The sequence below is a fragment of the Lycorma delicatula genome, chromosome 9, assembly GCF_047948215.1.
Source record: "Lycorma delicatula isolate Av1 chromosome 9, ASM4794821v1, whole genome shotgun sequence".
Lineage (NCBI taxonomy): Eukaryota > Metazoa > Arthropoda > Insecta > Hemiptera > Fulgoridae > Lycorma > Lycorma delicatula.
The window spans coordinates 68,074,462-68,100,042 of NC_134463.1; the positions used below are offsets into that span (position 1 = coordinate 68,074,462).

General features: G+C 30.1%; 1 protein-coding gene across 1 annotated transcript; it reads left to right on the top strand.

Annotated features, from left to right (window-relative positions):
* The first annotated feature begins 96 nt into the window (after window positions 1-96).
* Window positions 97-25,026, top strand: LOC142330156 (phosphoribosyl pyrophosphate synthase-associated protein 2). Its single transcript, XM_075375263.1, has 7 exons — window positions 97-285; window positions 5,966-6,085; window positions 8,665-8,774; window positions 10,180-10,358; window positions 11,465-11,890; window positions 16,246-16,418; window positions 24,233-25,026. Exons 1-6 carry the CDS (start codon window positions 209-211, stop codon window positions 16,402-16,404), a joined length of 1,071 nt encoding a protein of 356 aa, XP_075231378.1. The 5' UTR covers window positions 97-208; the 3' UTR covers window positions 16,405-16,418; window positions 24,233-25,026.
* Window positions 25,027-25,581: the final 555 nt, after the last annotated feature.

Here is a 25,581-nt window from a genome sequence, read left to right on the forward strand (position 1 = left end):
TTTCAGATAGATAATATTCAGTTCGAGTGCAGAAGAAATAAAATAAAGGTGTTTTTGTGTACATAAAAAGAAAAACAAACTTTTTGTATGAAACGCTGCCGTAGGGTACTTCATAATCATATGGCTGTAGCTGTAATGAGCGATTCGAGCGTTTGGTGATAAGTAAACAGTTTGCGTTAATTTTTTCTTGGTTAGTACACATATCAAAATGGATGGACCAATTTCATCTGATGTGATGATAATTAGCGGTAATTCTCATCCGGAGCTTGCCAATTTAATTGCTAGGTGAGCTATAAAATATTTTAAAAAATCGTAGTTGTCTTTCCGTAGAAATCTACTGAAAATGTTTCCATTCATTCAAATTCGTTTATATGATGAAGCTTGATTATTACTCGTTCAAAAATTAAAAGAAATTCTTGTGTGAAATTTTTATCAAACTAGGATAATGATATCCTTAATTTAAGATAGTTAATTTTGTTTGTGTATTTTGTAGGTTCATTTAGGTTCAATTGTATATTTATTTATAATACACTTCTTCATACAAATGATATTATTGGGTTTTTTAATTATTTTAAGGCATTACGAAAAACTTAACCTTCGAATGCTTGATTAATCGTTTGTGGTAAGGTAAGGTGGCATTCACTGACAGAAGCCAGTAGGAAAGTTGCCCATCGTAAGATATTTGTCGTTAACACTAATTGAAGTATACAAGTATACAAGAAAATATCGTATGTTTTTACTTGAAATCTGTGAAGATTTAATAATTTGTTGTTCCTTTGCTTTGTATACTTGAAATCTATTTCACTATTTGTTTTCATCAAGAAATTTTCAGTTTATTACTGTATGATATGAAATTTGCATTGCTGTCAGATGCATTCTATAAGTTGTATTACGAAGAAGAAATATTTTATTTGCAATGTTCAAAATTTCTTTCTGTTATTGGTAGTGTCACCTCTGCCCTACAGCTTCCCCATAGACCTTGTTCAGCCATTTTTTTATGGTGAACCAAGAGCGGCTGCCTTATTTTAAAGTAGTTTTAGTAGCTTGGCGTTATAAATGGAATATTACAATATGATTGTATTTTATAGATGGAAAATTACAGGTGCAGTTGATATGCAATGAATGTAAAGGGTCAGAAACAAGACCTGTTACTACCTGATGATTCCACAATACCTAGAACTTATCAACAAGTAACATCCTAGAGCATAGAAGGATATAAACTAATGGTAAAATGCCTAATGGCTCTCAAGCTTTAAGAGTAGCTATTATTAATATCTGCGTGGAAATCCAATGGTGGTGGTGGTTCTGATCTTAAGATAATTGTAGTGTCACTATACTCATGCAATACACCTATACTACCTACAACCATTATGCACTTTTTAACAATATCAGAGATATATCACATTAAATATAGTTTTTTTTTCTTTTATAGACGCATGCTAAACTTTGCAGCCTTCTTATTGAAATCGAATCATATATATTGTGTTAGATTTCATTTTCAAATTCTAAAGAGTGTGGTTAGTTTTGTAATTGTACGTGGTATCTTCAGTTATCTTTTAAAAAGTTATGGCTATATTGTTAGAAAAACTAAAATCTAAATTATTCCAGGTATACAATGAGATTGGAATTTACTCCTAGAATGTGTAAACTGCCAAAACTGGAGAGGTGTAGTTTTTGGAGTATCCTCACCCCCAATTAAAGTAATTTCAATTAAAATCTTATTGTTTAAAATTAGGTGGCTTAAATTGGTATGTAAATGTTTCCTGTATAATTATATTAGTAGTAGTACTTACTTAAATGGTAGTTTCTCTACCATTTTAATTCAGGTAGTTGAAGCAATATTTATTTTGTTGCTAGTATGTAAATTTATTCCTACTGTCCGTATTTGGTCATATTCATCCAAATATTATTGTAAAAAAATAAAATTACTTATATTTATAAACCTTTCTGAAGATGGTTGGCACAATTTCAAAGGTATTATTTTAATTTTGTGGTTGTCAAAGTTATATAGAAATTTAACGTAAAATAGAATTATTGCATTAATGTGTGTTATCTATAAAATGTAAATTATTTCATTTTAATAATTTTTAACCCGGTTTAAATTAAAAAAAAAATTACACAAACAGTGTATTTGGACGTTTTATTTAATTTTGAAATTTGTAACATATATTTTTATTTTTTTAATTAATTGTTGTTTTCAATAGAATTCAAGAGGTTACAAATTATATTTGAGTTTTCATTTTTTATGCATCACTTGTAATATTAAAAAATAATAAAATAGAATATTAACATAAATTTTGCATGAATCATTCACCCTGCAAATTGCATGTTAAACAAATTTTTATGAATAATCATAACATTTGAAAAATTAATCAAATGTATTAAATTATTGATTTTATTAATTTATTGCTACTAAGAATGATAAATTATTACAATCATTAATATAAAATCGCCCTTTTTTCTTCTTGCCATTATGTAGTTGATTAATGTTTATTACAATCGTTTGCTAATTTTTCCAAGAAAAAAAAATTATCTAGGACACTTCATATCAAATTAATAAAAGTTTTATTTATCTTTCAGTGAAAAAAGTAAATATGCAATCTCACCTAGTTTTGTTTTTTGTATTAGCTAAACCAATGAAATTAAATTTCTACTTTTTCTGGATGCTGTAACTTTTTACAACAATATTTTTTTTTCTTTTGGATCAGGTATAAAAATGCTTCAAAATAATGATCCTGATAAATTGTAAAATGTAGCAACTCTATTTTTTATCCAAGTATTGTTTACAGTTAAAAAATATAATTAAAACTTCTTTTAATTTTCTTCCTGCATAGTATATACCAGGCAATTAAAAAAAATTCACAAATTAAAAGCATATAAAACTGTCTAGATAACTTACAGATTCATTTGAGATCTCATTTCATGGCAAAACACCAAGTTTTCACTAATGTAGTTCATTAGTACTGAAACCAGCCACCAGCACTGTCATCAGTGTTGTAAAAATGGATAAATTTAATGGTGTGGAATATGCTCTTTTGGTTTCAGATTTGCAGTCAGTAACTGCAGTTCAACATAATTTTCGTAGAGAGTATATAGGGAGCCTCCTAATTGGTACACTATTTACTCTTGGCACCAAACTTTCAAATGTGGAGACAGGTTGTTCTGTTATACATACAAAATCCCATGGATCCCAGAAGCTGCTATGGAACAACTCTGAAAAAGCTTTGCAAGTAGTGTAAAGAAAACTCTATGTGCGTCACCTGAGACTGGCATTCCACAAACGACTGTTTGGTGCATATTGCGTAAATGAATTTCACTTGAATCCAGACAAACTAACCATGGCTGGTTAGCAAGTGTTAGGTGGCTTTTTATTCGGAGGTCCCAGGTTCTAATCCCAGTCAGGCATGACATTTTCACATGCAAACTTGCAATTTTATCTCATTCTCTGAAGCAATACCTAACAGTGGTCTGAGAGGCTTAAAAAAAGAAAACATGGTTCAGCAGATGCCAACAAAGTTGCTCGGCTGCAGTTTTGTGTGGAAATGATAGATGGAATTACAGATAATGATACCTTTTTAGATGATGTAATTTTTAGTGATGAGTCAACGTTTCACATTTGTGGCGAGGTGAACATCCATAACTGCCAAATATGGGGTAGCGAAAACCCTCTTGAAACTTTACACCACATTTGTGATAGCCTTAAGGTTTTTGTACCGTAAACAAACAAAGACTGTACAGCCCATTCATTTTCCAGCAGACAACCATAAATGGTATCAATTATCTGGACATGCTTAAAAATGTTCAAATTCCACAGTTAGATGATGATGATCAAGATGTACACCATTACTATCAGCAGGATAGGGCACCATCTCATCTGCACTTGAAAGTCTGAGATTTTCTTGATACTTGATTCCCAGGTTAGTGGATTGGTTGTGAAGGTCCAATTGCATGGCTACCTTGCTCCCTAGATTTGATTCTGCTAGATTTTTTCTTGTGCCACCTTTCCCTGCTGATCTTGTTGAGCGAAGACTTTGAATTAAAGCTGCAGCTGCAGAGGTAACACTTGTTATCTCTTGTAGCTACAGTCTAGAATGAAATCGACTTCAGGTGGTATGGATGTTGCACTACAATGGAAGCCATATCAAACCAAAGTGAATGTTGAGTGCCAAACTTGATATGTGTTTCTATGAAATGAGACCTCAACCGAATCTGAAAGTTATCTCAACAAATTATATGCTTTTAAAGTTGTGAAGTTCTTTTTGAATCGCCCAATATTTGGAAAGTTTGCTTTGTATAACTGTTAAAACACGTTTTATTTAAATTTTCAACTAAAATAAGATTAAATATAGAGGGATGAACACAAGTTTAATGAGAAAAGTGTATTGTAATTGTATAACCCACTATTACAATACATCAACAAAGTATTGACAATTTACAATTGTCAAAGTGGATTGGCAATCAACAAAGTAGAAATTTTATATGTATTGTAATAGGTTTTTTGAACAAGTTTCATAGGATAATATTATTTTTATTGCTTCTTTTAATAACATTATTAATTTTATTGTATTTTTAATTCTGTTTATATAATTACTAAACAAGAGTAAATCATCCATTATGAAAACTTATTTCAGTAGAACTTTTATTTTCAAAATAATATTCAATGGTTTTCATTAAAATATACATAATTAAATAGGAATTATATCTATCAAATTGTGTTAGAAAATTATAAGCTGTGTATTTATTTCTAAAAGGCACCAGGAAAATTTTGCCATATGACTATTTTGTATAATTTATCAAATTAATCTCTACCACACATTATACACTTCTCCAGCCTTTGAAACCAGTTTTTAAAGAAACCCTACCATGTTTTGTCAGAGATCTGGGCACACCCAAGCCCATTTGAGATCATCCCAAGCCCTTTGGAGGGCTTTCAGTATGTTCTCCCTTCTTCAATCTGTTCTTTATCAGGAAAACAGCACATGGAATGAGGTCAGGATTGTAGGGTAGGTGCTCTAACAGTTTTATTCCAGTGCTGGCCAAATACTCAGAGCAAACTTTGGAGCAATGTGCCAGAGCATTATCATGGTGAAGATACCATGTGTCCATCCTTGAATTTGGGTGCAGTTTCATGCACCCAAATTCAATTTTAACACCCTGCTTTTAAAGTTGTTAAACAACTTTAGGCAGCCATTCCTCAGTATACCACTTCCCTTTGAATTAACTATCTTCTTAGTTTCCAACACACTTTCTAATTCGAAGGTGATTTCACAGAATAGCACAAACTGCTGGTGCGTTAATGCCCAAGGACACGTTTTGGTAGATCACATGTCTATCTTTCAAACATTTTTCGTACTGCAACATTATTTTCCTCAGTCAAAGATGAATATGGTTAACCTGACCTTGGAGCATCCTCAAAACCAAAATTTCCTCTTTCAAACTCTTGATCTATCTAAACATTGTTCTATGATGAGGAGAATCTTCTCCAAGCACGGAGTCATTTCCTCTAAACACTTAACCCATCTGCAAAATTGCCTGGTTTTCAGTTTTCATCCATGACATCACTACCTTTTCAGTAACACATCTAAAAGCCAAATGACAGTGATTAGAGTGGTTGCAGTGCAGGTTGAGACCTGTCTAAACATACACTAACTTGTAAACCGCTTGTGATGATCCATTCCATCATATTGCTAAACTTTCTTACGGCTCTGTATTTTATAGCATGTTTAACGAAAGTATGTTTGTGCAGATCTTTATAAACCATTTGTTTATGATAGTTTAGTTGAAGATCTTTATTACAATTTTGATAAAACCTAAATTTTCACCTATAACATTATTTTTATAATTTATTATTTTAGTTATTTATTTATTACTTTTTAGATTAAATAATTAATGATCACAAAATAAGATGTCATATAATTAGTGGAAACAGTTCTGATTCATATATATATAATCATCTTTTTTTCAGTCGTCTTGGAGTTAAGAGTGGAGGATGTAGTGTATATCATAAGACAAATCGAGAAACAATGGTTGAGATTGGTGATTCTGTGAGAGGAAAAGATATTTATATACTGCAGACTGGTACCAAGTGAGTATTATTGTTAAATCAATATAAATTTTTAATATAGCAGAGAACAAACTAAACATCAAGCAACAAGTTCCCCACGATCCAAAGAAGACCAAAACGAAGATGAATGAATCAATGAATGTATATGAATAATTAATTATAATATAATTTGAAATGTATTATAATTATAATAATAATTATATTATGAATACTGCATATAAGTGCCAGTGTTTTTTTTTTGTGTTAATATATCAATGCATATTATTATATCGTTTGTTTACATTCTATTAATTAAAAAATAAATCAGGTTGTTTTCTTCCATCATTTGGCATCATAAGGTTATCTACTGTCAATCAGATCCATTCTACTTGTCTATCTCATTCTCTGCTTTTTCCAGAAAAACCTAATAAATTGACTGACTAAATAAACTAATTCCCCAGATAATATCTTGCACAGATATGTTATCTGTGCAGAAATACACCCAAGTGCAACATTTCACAAGACACATCTTCAACTACCCTTCGTAAAAACATGTTAAATGCTATCATTAATTAGATTTTATTTCATTTTCACCTTTGAAATCCTCAGTTAACAAGTATCTGTACCATTTTATATCCTCATTAATTTAGTTTACGTAACATTAATTTTCATTCCATCTACTGGTCATAGTCTCAATTTCAAAATTATCTTTTGAACATCCCTGTGTATCTTGCTATACTGATTCTTTCATTTTTTAAAGCATTTTTATATTACATCTTCATAAAACAAATTAAACAATGTTGATGGTGGACAGAAATCTTACCTTGCTCTTCTTTTTAAAAAAAAAAAATCACCCCATTTGAGCACCCTTTGTCTTAATTGCTAGCTATTCTCTGATTTATGTACATACAGTTCTTTAATGAATTTCTTATCTTTCCTATCTGGTTTTTTAATATTTGCATTAACTGATCTCATTTGACACACTCCAATGCTTTTTCCATTACCTTACTACTTTACCTGTTTTTTTAACTTTCAACAATACTTCTTATTAGCTCAGTAGTATCCTTTGTAATCTTACTTTCTTCCTGAATCCATAATGGTCTTCTGTAACAATTTCTCTTTTTTTTTTAGAATTCACAGAAGAATTTTTACTGAATGCAAAATTATAAATTAATTAATTACATTGTAATTTTGGCACTTTATTGCAGCTAGCTTTTTTGGGAATTGAAATTTGGTGTAAATATATAGATTAGTAAATTGAATAGTTGTTAAATAGTTAAATTGAATAACATCTGATGTTTCAGCTGCCTATGAAATATTAGCTGACAATTTTGAATGTTGTTTTGTTAGCAGCAGCAGCAGCAGCAGTAATCTGTTGGCCTATGCTTTGTTTGTGAGTGATTTTTAGTAGCATTGTCTTCTGGACTTCGTTGTTCAGTAATTGTAGTAATGTTTTTGTTGTCACTGTTATCCTTAATTCATAGTCTCTCATCTCTTAACATGAGATACTTTATCACCATTAGTACTAAGAAAACTATATTAACACTCTTAGAACTGTCTTATCTTGAATTTCTCAGTTTCCTATAAGAAAATAGTAGTAATTTTATGCTGCTATAGAATATCATAGTAGATCTTGAATTTCACTGGAATAGCTGTTTTATGTTCACTGTAAAATAGAAGTGTTATTTCTGACAGATGCTGAAATTCTCAACAGTTTTAATGGTAATTATCCTTTCTTTCACTATCTTTTTATCCATTCTCTTGGTAATAAACTACAAACACTAATAATTTTATTAAAACACTAAATTTTATTTTATTCCGTATATATGTCTCGTACCTGTATTGAAAAAGGCTAGAAATTAAAAAAAAAAGGCAGCTATATTGAATCCAATAATAGGAATATATTTATAATGTTTTAATACTTTAATGGCAAATAAAATATTTTTTTAAATACTTTTTCTTTTCTTTTCCTGTTTAGCCTCCGGTAACTACCATTCAGATAATACTTCAGAGGATGAATAAGGATGATATGTATGAGTGTAAATGAAGTGAAGTCTTGTACAGTCTCAGTTCGACCATTTCTGAGTTGTGTGGTTAATTGAAACCCAACCACCAAAGAACACCGGTATCCACGATCTAGTATTCAAGTCCGTGTAAAAATAACTGGCTTTACTAGGACTTGAACGCTGGAACTCTCGACTTCCAAATCAGCTGATTTGGGAAGACGCGTTCACCACAAGACCAACCCGGTGGCTCTTTTTTAAATACTTAGAATTTAATTTTTTTTTATAATCAAAAAAAGAAAATTTTGAATTTTGAGATTGGACTAATAGGAAGAAACTGAAAAGCAAAGTACCTTTTAGTATAATATTCTTTTGATTCCTATAAATTTTGTTCAATTAAATTTATGTTCACAACAGTAACAGAAAATAACAAATTTTAATAATGTATTTAAAAAGATGTTTTCAGTAGTTTGTAAGATGTAATTTAATTTTAAATAAAAATGTTAATGTTTTTTTTTACTTATTGTTAATGACAATTAATTACATATTAGGTTATTTTGTAGCATACTTATAGTTGTATATAAAATTATTTTCTAATTTTCTGTTTCTTTTTTTTAGAGATGTAAACAACAATATTATGGAACTTCTTATTATGGCTTATGCATGCAAAACATCATCAGCAAAGAATATTGTGGGAGTAATTCCCTACCTTCCTTATAGCAAACAGTGTACGCATAATTGTTGTTATAATTAATTTATTTTAGGGAAAAGAAAGCAGTTAGCTAAAAACTATATATATATATATATATATAAATGAACACAAATGAAAGTTTGATAAAACATTAAAAAACTGAATGTTACGGAACATCACAAAATTTAACCTTTCCTTTTTTCCCTCTTTCCCTCTTGTCCAATCTTCACCCCTTCCCCTCTTTCCATTCAAACCTTTTTTACAAAAATATCTCTTTTCACATAACTAATATATATTCTGAATATGAGCCAAATGATTAAATCAGACCATAAATAAAATTTTTTGAAATATCTCAATGCCAGCGCCATCTAGCGGGTCCATTTTTTTGCAAAAATATTTCTTTCCATGTAACTAATATATATTCTGAATATGTGTCAGTTCAGACCGTAAATACAATTTTTCAAAATATCTCAACTCCCACGCCATCTAGTTGGTCCAAACTAATTCAGAAACCTTCATGGACATACTCACAACAACTCAACGAAAGTTTCAGCGTAATCAGATGAACGGTATAATAAAGGACAAATAAACATTCATTTATATATATATATTTAAGATAAGATTATAAAGTATAATTAAGTATTCTGTATGTGGCAGTTCATAGCATGCAGTAAGTAAATTTAATTATGTTTTTTTTTCACAATTTGTATGTGTATGTGTGTAGTTTTGCTTTTCTTTATTTACTTAAGTTTTAATTTGTTATTGAGAAAGTTCACTTCAGGCAGGCAATAATATGCAGCCACAAAATGAATAATTATATTTTAAGATCCAGAGCTTCATTTTCCAATTTATTACATGTATATATTTCTTCAAAATTTTTATCAATGATGATGATTTTTTTTTAGTATATTAGGATCATTTTTTATTATAAAGATGTTTAAGTTGTTGTAAGTTAAAGCACACAGGGTCTTTTATTAGTATAAATATTGTATGTTTATTTACTCTCTGTGTATTTTCATTTATTGTATTTTATTATTTTAAACAGAAAAATATTTAGTTTCAGTCCATTAGCTGTATAATCAACAGTTGTGTTTTAAAAATTTATGTTTTAAACATCTGTGTTTATCTTTCCACCCTTACAGCTATAGGTAATTCATAAATAAATGCGTAAATCGTGTTATCTTACTTTATGTGTTTTTGTGAGCTTGTGAGAATTCAGTATAATTTTTATGATTATACAATAATTATAAGTAAAAAGTGAATTTTAATGTCGCTAAAAGAAGCCTGAATTTGAGTAATTAATGTGTTTTGTAGTCAGTGTCTATTTATTTTCAAAGAAGTCGCTGCCAGAAGGCATTAATGCAATTTTAATTACACTAAATTAATTTTTTTTGTATTATTCTAGGCATCCATTTCATTTTTTACTTTTTTTTTATAAATAGGTAAAATGCGAAAACGTGGTTGCATTGTGTCTAAATTGGTGGCAAAAATGATGTGTAGCTCTGGACTAACTCATGTTATTACAATGGATTTACATCAGAAAGAAATACAGGGATTTTTTGACTGCCCAGTAGATAATCTTCGTGCATCACCATTTCTTCTCCAGTATATTCAGGAGTCTGTAAGTAGCCAATAGGTATTTAATTGTATTTTAAAATTAAAACTTAACCATTAAAGAATGAGAGAGGTAGTATTTAATTATTATTCAACCAGTTACCTACACCCATTTATAATTACTGATAATAATGCATTATAATTTTTTATAAAATTAAAAAATGCCAAACCTCTGACTAGGTTTTGAGTCTAGAACTTTTTGATAAAAAATAGAATTTGATAACATTCCACCATGGAGATCAACAGTGCATTATTGGGAAGTCACATTCACAAAATTTTGCATGATTTATTTTCATTGCTATACCGTAAAGCAGTGATAAAGATATTAGATCACTGTATGAAATATACATCACTCTTTTGGAACAGTTAAATAGTTTTCAATTTTTTTTTTTTTTTTTTTTTTTTTTTTTTTTTAAGGTTGTACTTTTTTTAGAAATGTAAGTAATGTTTTTCATTTGTTTTATATTTAATTTTTTAATGTGTTTTTTCCTGCATTCTTAATCTTATTAAACATTATTTTGGAATATTTTTCTTTCACCACTTAAAATGTTAAAAGTTAAAGAGAGAGGTGATTGTTGATTCGTAGATACTTATAATTTTAAAAACTAGATTATTTATATTAATTATTTATTAAAATGGATCAAGTTCATGAAAGAAAAAAGTATTATTTAAAATTTTAGGACCCAAAATGACCATTTATTAAAATGTTTATTGTGTTGTCAACAGGAATTAATTATTACTATTTGTTAATAACATACTGAAGAGTTCAAAAATGTTACATCCATGAAACGTTTTTATTGTCTTTAATATAGTTTTGTTTGATTATACTTCTATTCCTACTTCCATTATTTCTGTTTTGTATAAAGATTAGAAATATAGTTTTATGAGAATATATTAAATTCAATGGTTAGATAAATTAGATGTAATCCATGTCCACATGGAGGACAAGGGTATTGGAGTTCATGTAAGGACCAGATCTTTTAAATCTGTGTGATCACCCTCTGAATGTTCACTTATTGAAAAATTTATTGAACATTTGTTTCCCCTTTTAACATTCTGCTGATTGTTGTTCCAAATCATTTTAAGTAATTTATTATATGGTGTTAATTACAGATTCCAGATTACAGAAATGCAGTTATTGTTGCACGTAATCCTGGATCAGCAAAAAAAGCTACTTCATATGCCGAACGTTTACGTCTTGGAATAGCTGTTATTCATGGTGAACAAAAAGAAGCAGAATCAGATATGGTCGATGGAAGATATTCCCCACCACCTCCACCATTGCTTTCTCGTACAATGGATGTTGGTGTAGGAGTACCACAACATCCTGCTAAGGAAAAACCTCCGATAAATGTTGTTGGAGATGTAGGTGGTCGTATTGCCATTATGGTAGATGACATGGTAGATGATGTGCAGTCATTTGTTGCAGCGGCTGAAGTTTTAAAAGAAAGAGGTGCTTACAAGATCTATGTTCTTGCTACACATGGCCTATTATCTTCTGATGCCCCTAGACTTATTGATGACTCTCCTATTGATGAGGTGAGTTTATTTTCCACTTGTTAATGCAGGTTTATGTTATTGGGTTTATGTTTATGTTATTCTTGAAAGTTTTCATAATTGACTGTATGTATGAATAACTTTTTCAGTTTTAGTACCTTTGAACCTAATTCGACTAATTCTTCTAAGATTGTGTGTATTTGTATTTATGTTTGTTTATGTGTATGCATGAGTATGAGTACGTGAAGTTTTTTACATAATTTTCTGCTGATGGATTTATACATAAAATATTGAAAAAGATTTGTAAAGATGACCATTGTGTGTATTTCAAATTCGAAAAGTTGCCTTACACAGTTTGATAAGAAAAAGCCTTTTTTTCAAAATTACTCTACTATAACCTTGTTTGTTTCCACCGATGTTTTTTTATTCTTTTTCTGTTTAGCCTCTGGAACCACCATAAGGTATTACTTCAGAGGATGAATGAGGATGATAAATATGAATGTAAATGAAGTGTAGTCTTGTACAATTTCAGGTCAACTATTCCTGAAATGTGTGATTAATTGAAATCCAACCACCATTAAGGTATCGCGATCTAGTATTCAAACCTGTAAAAGTAACTGCCTTTACTAGGTTTTGAACCTTAGAACTTTCGACTTCTTAATCAGCTCATTTACAATGACGAGTTCACCACTAGACCAGTGTTTTCATTGTAATTGTTTTCCTGTACATTGCTTAAAATTTTGTATAATGCCCTGATCCATTGGTTGGAGTTTAGAGATAATATTTGGTGGAAAGAAAGTGCATTTAATCGATAACAATTCTTGAGGAAACTATTTTGGATGTGCTGGGCAGTTTTCAATAAATAGAACAATCTTTCTATTTTTCGAATGATAATAATTATCCAATTTGAATAACCATTTTTTTAAGATTTCACTAGTAACCCATGCTTTTCTATTGGCTTTGTACTAAACAGGCAAAGATTTAACGTTAGTGAAACATGGTTTTTTCAATTTACCAATTAAGAAAGGTTTCAACTTTTCTGTGCCCTGACATATTTGCACCTAAGAGAACTGTGAAATGATTTTTGCTTCGTTTTCCACCATGACATTTATCATCTTGAAAAGTTAAAGTTTTGTCGGGTAAACATTTGTAAAACAGGCCAGCTTTATCATCATTAAAAACGTCTGATTTGTGCTCATAATTTCTTTTAGCATACTGTTTATCCACGTATTACAAACTTCATTTACATTGGCACTTACACCACAAACATTTTTAAAAATTATTCCATGCCTATCTCTAAACTTATTAAACCAACCCACACTAGCTTTGATATCTGTACAGTTGAACTATCTCACAAATTATTTGGCTTTTTCACGTAAAATTGATGACTGACATGTAAATTTTGATCGTGACTGTTTTTAAACCACTCTAAAATGCTTTTTTTAACATTGGGATACTTTACTCTTTTTGATAACGCCTGAATTATGAAGGCTACAATCTTTCAAAATTTTCTCACTGTTTTTGTAAATCGTAAGTTTGTTGGGTGGTGTACCGAATTCTGATGCATTCACATTTTTCTTCTTTTTACCATCATCTACTTCCATTATGAGCTTACTTTATCACCTTATTACAATTTTCTTAAAATTCTTTTTGACATTTTAAAAAAATGAACAGAAAGTGTAAAAACAACTAACCAAACTGAATAAAAACTAAACCTAATAATATAAAAACTAATCACGTAATTATCATTATAAGGAAAGAATAAGAACACCCTTGTTTACAGTAGCAAACAAACCCAGACATACAAAAACTATGCATATGAGCTGAGACAGTTATAAAGACACATTGACTGACACTTCTTACAACAAATGAGTTCCAGTGACTACTGATGCATGATGTATAAGATTTCACTTCCTTTCCTCTTTACTGTATGTTGATTCAACCTTTTTTGTTATCACATAGTACAGGAAGTGAATCATGCTTGTTTCATATTTCTGAACTGAAAATAATATCGGTATTACAAGCGTAATGTTAAATTTGGGTTTTTTAATTTATTTTTTGTAATAAACTAATCAAATATTTTACTTCAACTTGTAGGATTTTTTTTTCAAGTTAAAGGAATTATATTTCTGTATAACACAGTACAATACAGCCGGGAATTAGAATAAATTTTGGGTTGTAGAAATTTTCAAGTTATAAGAATTCGAGTTATAGGAATTTGATTGCATCTCATTCATGATACATGTATGATATATTCCTATAAAGTAGATTATCTTTTAAATAACACTTTTTTTTTGTCTTCAGTCATTTGACTGGTTTGATGCAGCTCTCCAAGATTCCCTATCTAGTACTAGTCGTTTCATTTCAGTATAACCTCTACATCCTACATCCCTAACAATTTGTTTTACATATTCCAAACGTGGCCAGCCTTAAATAACACTAAAAAAATTTAATTTTTTTTAAAAATTAATACTGTTAACTTACTCTAGTCCTAGAATTCACTTGAAGTTTAATTGATAATTTATACATCATTCTAGTATGATGTTACCAAAACAGTAATTAATATTATAATCAAAATAATTGTTAATTATAGCTGTTTTCCATTTTAGTCATTAATATTCATTCTTTATGTTCATACATCAATCATTTCATCTTTGTCAGTAAATTACACATATTATTTATTATATAGCATTCTATTACTGGAGAATAATGTGTTTAGTAATATTATTATGCCAACAGTGTGTTATGTACTGTATAATAAAATGGTTATTGTTGGATAAGTAGGAAGCTCTTATAAAACGATAAAAATTCATATTTCGAGAATGAATTGAAAATATTTTTTATTTACAAAATTCAAAATTTAAATTTCACTAACATTCTTTTGATTTTAAATCATCAGGTGCACCAAACCATTGTAAAAAGGGCAGTTCTACTGGAATAAATATAAAAAAATTGTACAGACGTTTTAGCAAACCTATTATGTAAGTTATTAAAATTCAAAACAGAAAATAATCAAATGTTGTCTAATTTGATGAATTGTGTTCAGTTCTCCAAAATTAAAATTACCAACCTTCAATACTGACACATTACCTTGAGAAGAAGTTCAGTTACTCTATTAGTAGTTTATGAATATTGTTATTGATGTTTAAATTATTACTTAAAAAATATCATGTATGTATCATTTAATTTATGTACAAGGGGTGGCTGAAATTTTAGAGGCACAGTCACTTATAACTCACAAATGAAAAAGAGATAGTAAAATGAAACAATTATAGCATAAAAGTATATTTTATTTGCTACAAAAAGTTAATACAAAAAGTTAATAAATAAATAAACTTTTTGCTACAAAAAGTTTATTTATTTATTAACTATATAAAAGTTTTTCATGTTGTCAATATTTAGTTTACAGTAACACATTTCTCCCACAGGTGAACCACTTACCCCAATCTGCCAATGAAGAATGCTGGCAGGCTTTCCTTGATCCACAACCTCACTCATCTGTGGTGAAATGAATGTCCTTAATATCCTTTTTTAGTTGTGGAAAGAAATGCAAAATCGCATGGTGACAAATCTGGGTGTGGAGAGTGTGAAATACAGTCAGATTTCAACTTTACAAGGGCCTTAACAATTCCATGCAATGTGTATGGCCGAGCATTATCATGTTGCAAAATTATTGACTTAAAAGACTTATCGAACATTACATTCACGTCTTCTAAGGTGTCTTAGAAGCACCAAAAGGAGGTGTTTCCATCTTTGATCAACAGTTGGTTTTTAGATAACATTGAATGTCATTAGGATTCCCTTTTTCCGATGTTAGAAAGTCAATCATTGCACATTGTTCAGTCACTGTATCAACATAACAGACTAATTTGATTTCATAAAAATAGCAACTGACAGAAAATGCCAAGGATCAGTGAGTTTTGGAATGTTTTAATAGACATTGAAACATTGTCACTTTGTGCAATATTTTGTGTTAAATTCCAGTGTGCATTACATTCAGCTGCCACTTGCAGAAAAGAAATGCATATGTTCAAAAGATTAAAATAGCATTAACATTACTTTCAAGGCCACTTCTGCATCGTCAGCTAGTGATGATATTAGTTAAGACATTTCTAAAGTTTTCTTTAAAGATATTCTCTTGAAACTTTCATCTGTCATGATAAATAAGGAATATTTCAAAATCTATTACTGAACTTTTTATATTTAGTAAATAATTACAGCAACTTTTAAAAGCATTATTTCTAAATGAGTTCTGATATTAGTCATTTTTTTATTTTTTTAATAGATGAAAGATTTTATGTTTAATTAATATAATTGTTAGCTAATAATGTGAAATATCTGTGAATATACTTACTTGTAATGGAATTATTTGTTTAAACTTTTTCTTTCACTTTTAGGTTGTGGTTACAAATACAATTCCACATGAGTTGCAGAAGATGCAGTGTCATAAAATAAAAACTGTAGATATCAGTATTTTATTGGCAGAAGCTATTCGTCGTATTCACAACAAAGAATCAATGTCCTATCTGTTCAAAAATGTTACTCTTGAAGATTAAGCTAGTCATTTGAGGTAATTTATTTATATATATATATATATATATTTTTTACAGTTAGTATTTTTAATGAAGTTGCATTAATTAACCCAGCAATTCTTCAAATCTTTTAAACTTTGGATTTTTTTCTAATTCTTTGTACATCACATCAAAAGTACCACATTGGATTCAGAATTAGGTCACATATTGATGTTTTTGAGTTTACTTGGAATCTTGTCAGGGATGTTTAAATTTTAATATGATTTCAAAAATGTTACTGATATTATCAGCATTAAGCAGGAATATTGTATAAAATACAATTTCTTCAAGTAGTATTATCGTTAATACTTTTGCTCATTCAATGTTGTGCTCAATCGGTACTGTGTTCCATAATATTACAGTAGACTGGGTATTTTTCTTTTTCAACAAGAATAATTTTTTTTATTGTTGCATTTCTAAAACAAAGATCATATATAAGAAAACCTGTTACGAATAACTAAATAGCTACTATGCAAGTAAGGTTAACTTAAAAACCAAAACATTATAACTATCAGAGGTTATCTGTAAAGTAAAAATACCGTTTCATTGTAAAATAATTTATTCTGAAAATTTTATAAATTTTTTTATTTCTCTTAAACTACATACCTATACTACTTCTCTACATAATCTCCACGTGAACAAGACATTTATCATAGCAATACAACAGCTTCAGTATACCCTCATCGTATTCTTCTGCTGCCAGTCCATTTAGCCACTGATTAATAGCATTTTTAAGTTCATCATCACCTGCGAATTGCTTACCACTCAAAAATACTTTCAATCTCCCAAACAATTGGTATTTAGAAGGAGCTAAGTCTGGACTATGTGGTGGGTGATCGTAAATTTCCCATCCAAATGTTCTCAGAAATCACGTGTTAGACCCTCAACATGTGGACGTGCATTATTGTGCAGCAGGACGACATCGTCGGTCAGCCGCCCACATCGCCAATTTTGAATGACGCACCGAAACTTATTTAGAGTCTCACAGTAGGCTTCTTGTCCGGCATTTATGTCGTTCCACATGACGTGAAATTGATCAGCAGTATGCCAAACCAATCCCAAAAGACTGTAGCCATCATTTTGCATACAAATGGCTGTGGCTTGAGCTTTGTTGGTCTGCTTGGTGATTGAGAATGGCGCCATTCACTTGACTGCTGTTTTCTGTCTGGCATGTAATACGAAATCCATGTTTCATCGTCAGTAACAATTGAATTAAGGAACTCAACGCCTTTTTCTGTGTAGCGCATCAAAAATTCCAAAGCAGATCCCATTGGGATTTTTTTGTGATGTTTCGTTAAGACATGCGGCACCCAACGTGCACAAACCTTTCTGAAGCCAATATGGTCATCAACAATGTGACCAATAACAGCTCTTGAAACATCAGGAAAAAGACGGGCCAGCTCGGAAATCATTGAGTGATGATCTTTTCTCATTTCATCATCGATGCGTTTCAACAAGTCCTCTGTGATTATCGAGGGCCTCCCTGAACATTCTTCATCATGCAGATTAATTCTGTTATTTCTAAACCTTTCACACAATTTTTGGGCATTTCTTTCATTCATTACATTATCACCATACACATCAACCAACTGCCTATGAATTTCAGCCGGCTTAATGTTTTGATGGTTTAAAAAAACATATCACTCCTTGTATTTCACAGTCAGCAGCAACATCGATTTTCCTATTCATTTTATAACTAATGACTCACACGTAATCAAAGATACGACAACATATATACAACAATGCAGCGTGTACATTACTAGCGTGGCCATGAATGACACAGGTTTGCCAACCTTAAGGAGAGAAATTTCCCAGCGATTTTTACTTCAGAGATATCCCTCGTAATAAACATAGTTGCTGATCATATTGATCCTGGCATATTGTAAATTTCTTTTACACTAAACACTAATGGTTTATTTCAACATGTGTTTTCTTGAACCATTAAATTACAGAAAGAGACATGTTAACATAAAACTAGTGATTTAAGTAGCTTTTCCACGCCAAAAATGTGAAATTAGATGTGAGCTGAGTCTGTAATTTAGCCACAGTGTAGCAACAGAAAATGTTCGTAGGATTATGCTTTTACCTGAACCAGAATGATTTAATGATTAATAAAGCAATATGAGGTATTCATTTGTAGTTGCTAGCATTCTCTTTTTTTTCTGAATGATCTCCAAAAAAATTGTTAATTTTTACATTCCTGTCATCATAGCTACAGAGCTATACTGCAATGATGAAAGTATGTATGGTAATCAGTTAGAAAATGGGCTATGGGGTTTTTTTTCATTTCTTGACATTTCATTTCCCAGGGATCTCAAAAAATTTAAATAAAATAGGTTGTTATGTTTATACATATGTACATGTGTTAATATAAAAAAAATAGTTTTAAGGTACTGAAACATGTAGGAAACAAGTGGGTAAGTTTCAATTTTTTTTGAATTGCTCAAGCAACCAGCTTATGTTTTTTTGGGATACTTCAAATGGATTGACCCTGCTACACCCAGTCAGATTTTGTAAGGGGATGTCAGTGGAGGGAGGACCATTTTCTTTACATTTTGGAGTCTCCTGAACTCCTCCAATGTTTATGTTCATATATATGTTTGTTAAGATTTTTTCGTCCACTCTACCGGATGCAAATCTTGACAGATTTTGATGAAACTTGGTGGGAAAATGTCAACTTATTGAGAATAGGGCCTATTGATTTTCAAGCAAATCTCTTCACAGGAATTAGAGTTAGAGGCAAAAAACTGGATTTTTGAGTAAGTTTTCATGTTGAGATTGTCATAATGCAATTTAAATGTTGACATGAAAAAAGAAAATCAAAATAGATAATAGCCAATAAAAAACCAAAATTAAATTTTTGCAAGCACCACCAGATGCAAGCTGGTGGTGATGGTAGTGGCAGGGAAAGGGATTGATGTCCACAAAATCAGTTTTGAAGTTTCAGTAGTTTTGGTACAATTTGGGTAATAGTATCACTGTGGGTTGCTGGCAAACATCAGTGTTAAGAAATTGATGCTGTCACAACTCAACAAAATGTGAAAAGGAGGAAGAAAAAAAACAAATCAATAAGTATAAAGTATTTATTGGACCAGTACATAGTACCTCACAGTATTATAAAAGAACATATGCTACTAACGTAACATAAAACACAAAAAAAAATGCTCAAAGCAATATTATTTTCAAAAATCATTACAGCAGTTCAGCATCCTGTCTGTAACTAAAATTGAAAATCCACCCTTCTGACACACTTACTGCAACAGTTTTAGTTTCTTTCATTTAACTTACCAAATGTAGAAAAAAAAAAAGATTACTGTAAGATGATTTTGAAACTGGGAAAGCAGAAAAAGTAAAAAATACTGATTTTCTGAATTTTTAAACCTTTTTTTTGTCTATTTAAACATATAATTTTACAGTAAATCTTCATCGTAAATTACTCCCACTCCCAAAAATGGAATCTTAGGTAACTTTTTTCGTGTATCATTATTTTTTTACTATATAAAAACAAATAACCAATCCCAGGAAAGTAGTACAACTTTGTTGACAGTTTTTTTTTTATTTATCTCAAATTTTCCAAATTTACAAATTATATTTTCCCTGACAAATCTTTCGTACAAAATATGAACAATCTATCTTAAAAAAAAATTAAGTATTTTTATTACTAAATTTTCTTTTAGGGAAATAATGGTTTTCACTTGTTCTACTCATTTCCAATGATTAGAAAATTCATCTACATTGTAGCTTATATGCTTATATAAGAATAGCAGCTACACTAAGTAGTAGAGCTATAATTTTCAAAATTTCTCATATACAATCAATAGTAATATAAACTGGTACATTTTTTCATTGCAGTGTTTTAAAAAATTGTATTTTAGAATCTAACTTACATAATGTTTGCTTATTAAAATATTTTTGTGATGTGCATAAAGTTATGCAAGATAAATTACAACATTCTAAAAAAAATTATTTATTTATAAACTATTTCACATTATAAAATTTCTCTTATGTGTAGTAATACTAGAAAATATCATAAGTTATAGGACCATTGTAGAAAACAGAAATGTCATTCATGCAATCCTATAGTGTCTTATCATTGGGAGTATTTTCAAACTGAGTTTTTACAAAATGTCAAGAAGTCTATTTTTTTCAGGTTAGGCTACATTCATTACTTTGATTTAGATAGATATATTACCTGTTGTATTTTTCTTAGTGTAAGGTTTTTGATTATCATTTTGTCATAACTTCAGGATTTATTATTTTGTTCTTCAAAAAAAGATGCTTAGACAGAATGAACTATCATTTGGAAAAATTTTAAAAAAGCTTGCAAGCCATTTCTATAAAATTCATATTGCTCATATAAAAAAGAGCAAAGTAAGGAAAAATGATTGAAGTATAGCACAGATCTGGTAAAAATTAAGCTATAGCCACAGTTAAAGTAAACCATTTTGTTGGAAACAGCATACCTGTTTTAGATGTTTATTTGCAATGCATAGAAACGTAACAATCAGAATAGCTGATTTTAAAGTTCTGAGAATCTCTTACTAACACTGAACAAACCATTGCATTTACTGCTGTAAATCATAATTTAGTGTCCATCTCGCTGATCGGTCCAGTTTATATTTTTGATAATATATAGGTTTATCCAGAAATTATCATTGACTTCATAACATCAGCCAGCCAATTGCTGTAATGGTTGGAACCTAGCTTTTTGGACATCTGGTCTCAGATTCAGTCTTTAATAAGGAACTTATCTATAGTTTTATCACTTACTATTTCATCCATTTTATTTTTGCTGGTTTTCAGTACCCCAGGTCTGGTAGTTCTGACAATTAACATACATACCCATCAAGGTGAAACCACACTTCATCTGTAAAAAACACTTGATTTAAATGCCAATGTTGCCTCTAATGAAATTCTTGAACCGTTGACATTAATGAATCATTTTAGCATTAATCAGCATTAGTTAGCTCATGGAAAACCTGCGTTCGATACAGATAATATTTTTGCATTCTCCTCACTGCAATATGGGCTGAACGTAGTGAAATGTTTTTCCTAGCCTAGTCTTTACAAAGACTTATGAGAAGATCTTGTAACTGCTGCTTTAATATCCTGTACAACCTGCATTATTAAAACTGACCAGTTTCAGGCACATTTCTGTTACGTCACCTGTTTCACAAAATTTTTTAACTAACTTCTGAATAATACTTTTCACTGGTCCTTTCTTTTCTAATTTTTCCCTGAACTTTTGCTAATGCACAACATGAGATTTCATCTAAATAAGTTTCTAACATGAATACACCTTCAACAGTTAACTACCCCCAATGGGGAGTCTTATTCTTTAAGACTTTGGGGATTGGCATCCCCTCGGCCCTAGCCTCTGCAGCTTTTCTTCCCACTACACCCAGAACTGCAGAACACATTATACTATACACATACACTACACCAAGATCACTACACAAACAACAACATGTACCCTTACACAATTACACAACAACATCCTACACTGTTTCTTCTTAGAGTTACACTCTGTGTTATTGCGACATCTGATAAAACGCAACCATAACCCAAGGTGGAAACTATCGTGGTGATGGGTGAATGGCTGTACGTAATGAGTCTCGAACGATGTCCTCTGGGCACTGGAGCGAACCCAGTTGTAATTAGCTCCAACTCCACTACGCGTGCGCTCTGCTGGAGTGGTCCGTTATATCGCCAATACTCATGGGACCAAAATGTCATGCCACAGAACAATCTTATGATGCTTGGTGGTCCATCTGAAAAAACGACCAATTTTAGTCTTGCGAAGAGACCTTGTTCAGCCTTGTCTGACAAGGATAATAGCGTAGGAGATGAAACTGGTTAATATATAAACATCCAATTTGTTGTTCTCTGCAATAATCAGAAAGGTGGCTCCTTCCAAAAGGTCTCACCTTTCTTGATAAACAAAGTTATAACAAATTCAAATGGTTCTCCTGAAGAATATTACGAGGGTTATTTTTTTTCAAGGTCTGATCGGTCACGAAATTAAAACCACAGTGAAAATAAAAAATTTGTTATTTGTAACAAGTACTTACATAGTTACGCTATTTCTCTACGTAGTCGCCATTCTGATTTAGACATATGTCGTAGCGTGGTACCAACTTTCCAATACCCTCGTCATAGAACGGAGCCACCATGTTTCTACGCTGGTCTGCAGCTCGATGTCTGTGCCAAAATGTTGTCCTCCTAGTTAGCGTTTCATGTGACCAAAGAGGTTAAATTGGATGGAGCCAAGTCCGGGCTGTATGTTGGATGATCAAACACTTCCCAACGAAAACGCTGCAGGAGCTTCTTTGTTACAGCTGCAGTGTGCGGCCGAGCATTTTCATGGAGAAAGATAATGCCTGATGACAACATTCCTCTCTGCTTATTCTGAATTGCCCTTCGTAGACAGGACATATGAGAGCCACTTACAGTTATCTGTCAGCAGTAAACGCACCAATATGCATACAATGCAGCTACCTCTTGATGGTGCGCCACATCCTTGTGGATTGTGTGCTTTATGTAGTCTTGCGTCGTAAATTTAAATTGCCCAGGAACATTCGTCGTATCCTGGGCAATGATAAAGAAGTTTTGGACCGGGTATTTTTATTTCTTAGCAATATTAATATGTTAGATACCTTTTAATTGTGTTACGAATTTAGTTTTAAATTTATACTTTTTATTTTTTTTGTTATCCAAGAAGGATAACTTCTCAGAGTTTGTTAAGTTTATTGTATTTTTTACCTGTGATAGTAGTTGTATGTTTTTGTGTTTAATATTTTAGTTTAAAATTTTATTTGTGCCTTGTTTTTAATATTTTAGTTTGTAATAATTTTATTAAGTTAAGTTTTGTTAAACTTAGCTTAAGTTTTGTTGTTAGATTTTGTTTTTTTATATTTTATCTGTGTTTGCTGGGTTATTTGTATTATGTTATTTTATTATTATAGTGATAACATGTAAATTTTTTTCGCCCTCCCAAAAAAAAAAAAAAAAAAAAAAAAAAAACAGTTAACTACAATTTAACAAACAACGCACTATTGCAAAACATTGTTCAAAAGCCAATGCTCGACACAAACTGGCAATACTCAAATGTACAGGAAATAAACAGTCCTCCTTAATCCAGCTTCAGTCATACCAACATCTTCCACATTATTTTACCCATTTCACCCCAATATATACAGTTTAACAAAAATAGGCATTTTGTATAAACTACTGAGCGATAAGGCCTCTTTTAAGTTGAACACCTTCTTCAAGTTAAACACCATCTTTTAAGTTGTTAATATTTAAAAACAGTCAAGATCGGCAATGAACATTTTAGTAATCAGGTTTAAGCTAATGTGATTTAGTAACCATATTTATTTAGTAGATCTGGATAGTAGGATGTTGAATATCAATTAATTCAACGTAATTATTTAAAAAATAAATTTAAATATTAATAATAAAGAATATTTTTAGTTAATATTATTTGAAAGAATAGTTATATAAAAGGGGAGCAGCGTTGTAGTTAACTATCAATATATTTTAGGATTGTTTTTTATAATCCTATAATGTTTTTGTATCGTATATTTGTAGTATTATGTTTTATGTTGTAATTAGATTGGTCATCTATGAATTTCATTGCGTCAATTATTTATGTTAATTAATTATATTATTTGTATTGTGTTATTTTATTATTATACTGATAGTCTGTAATGTAATTCTTTTAATTACTATTGTTGTTAGTATTATATGATTTTTGTATATATATCAAAATGTTGTATCTTTACATATTTGCAATTTACAATTTCTGTTACAGGCTCAAGAGGATGGCAAGATTACGTAAATTTAACATTGATAATTTTTTTGCCTTTTTTCCATAACTGGACAAAAATATTATTATATTGTTTATTTAATTCTACAGTTAAAGAAATAATGAATAAATTTAGAAACTCCTTAGTAGTAGTTACGCAAATATTAAATTTGATTTCACTGTAATACCCAGTGACTTTTCTTACAACACATTTTTTATTTTTTTTGTCATTACATCTATAAGTAGTTTTACCACTAAATAATTTATCATTTTGAAATTACCAGTATATGTAAACTTTATTATTTTTTAAAGATTTTTTCTTTTGTACATATATATATATATGTATGTAAAACAAAAAAAATCTTTAAAAAATATATATATTTACATATACGTATGTGTGTTTGGTAAAATGCATTTGAATATTTTTATTAACAGAAATAAAATATTTTAAATAAATCTATGTACGTATATCTGGAATATTTTTATATTTTTACACAAGAATGTAGGTTTTTATGAAGATTCGAATACTGCATGTAAGAGCATTTAAAAGCGTTTGTTTTTAATCAATAGCTGTGGAATTCCAATAAAATAGCACTCCATGATTTACAAATGTTTTTATTTTATTAATTGAACAATGTTTTTAAGTGAAATTTTAATATATTGTGTGTTTTCATTCTGTTGCTTATTTTAGTTTTTTATTAATTCTTGCATTATGTTATTTATATGATTTAATTGGATTTTATTTCTGTAAATACATTATGTTTTTATTTTTTTTTTTTGTATAAATAACTTAAAATTTAAATGTATTTTGTTGTCTTATTTCTTTATTAACCATTAAAATTCCATTACCTATATTCCACATTTTTTGAAAATTATTTAATTTATCTAGAATCAGTGGGTACAATAATAATAAACTGGTTTAACACACTACAGTACCATTCAAATTAATTGCAACACTGGTAATTTCTTGCTGTATTTTTGTAACAGACAGTTGGCAACACTGCTCTTGCAGATGTTTTTGTTTTTTTTTTTTTTGTTGCACATAATCTCTTCATTAGTTCACATTTGAGTTTAGTGTTTTGTATATTGTTTGTTGTGTTCATCAATCTTTTGTCAAACTTACTGTATCATAGTCCGGTAGGTTTTTAATCTTTGTTATTCATTTATTAAACACAAGTTGGATACACCTTGAAATCATAGCAGAATTATTACTTTATCTCAGCATACAAGCATATTTCAGGGGATGATAGTAGAAGATTGTAAGGTACAGGGTGTCCCATATAAAACGCAACCCAATCTTATATTGGTATTGAAATAATAAAAAGGCATGTGTAAATGTAAATGTAATTTTTATG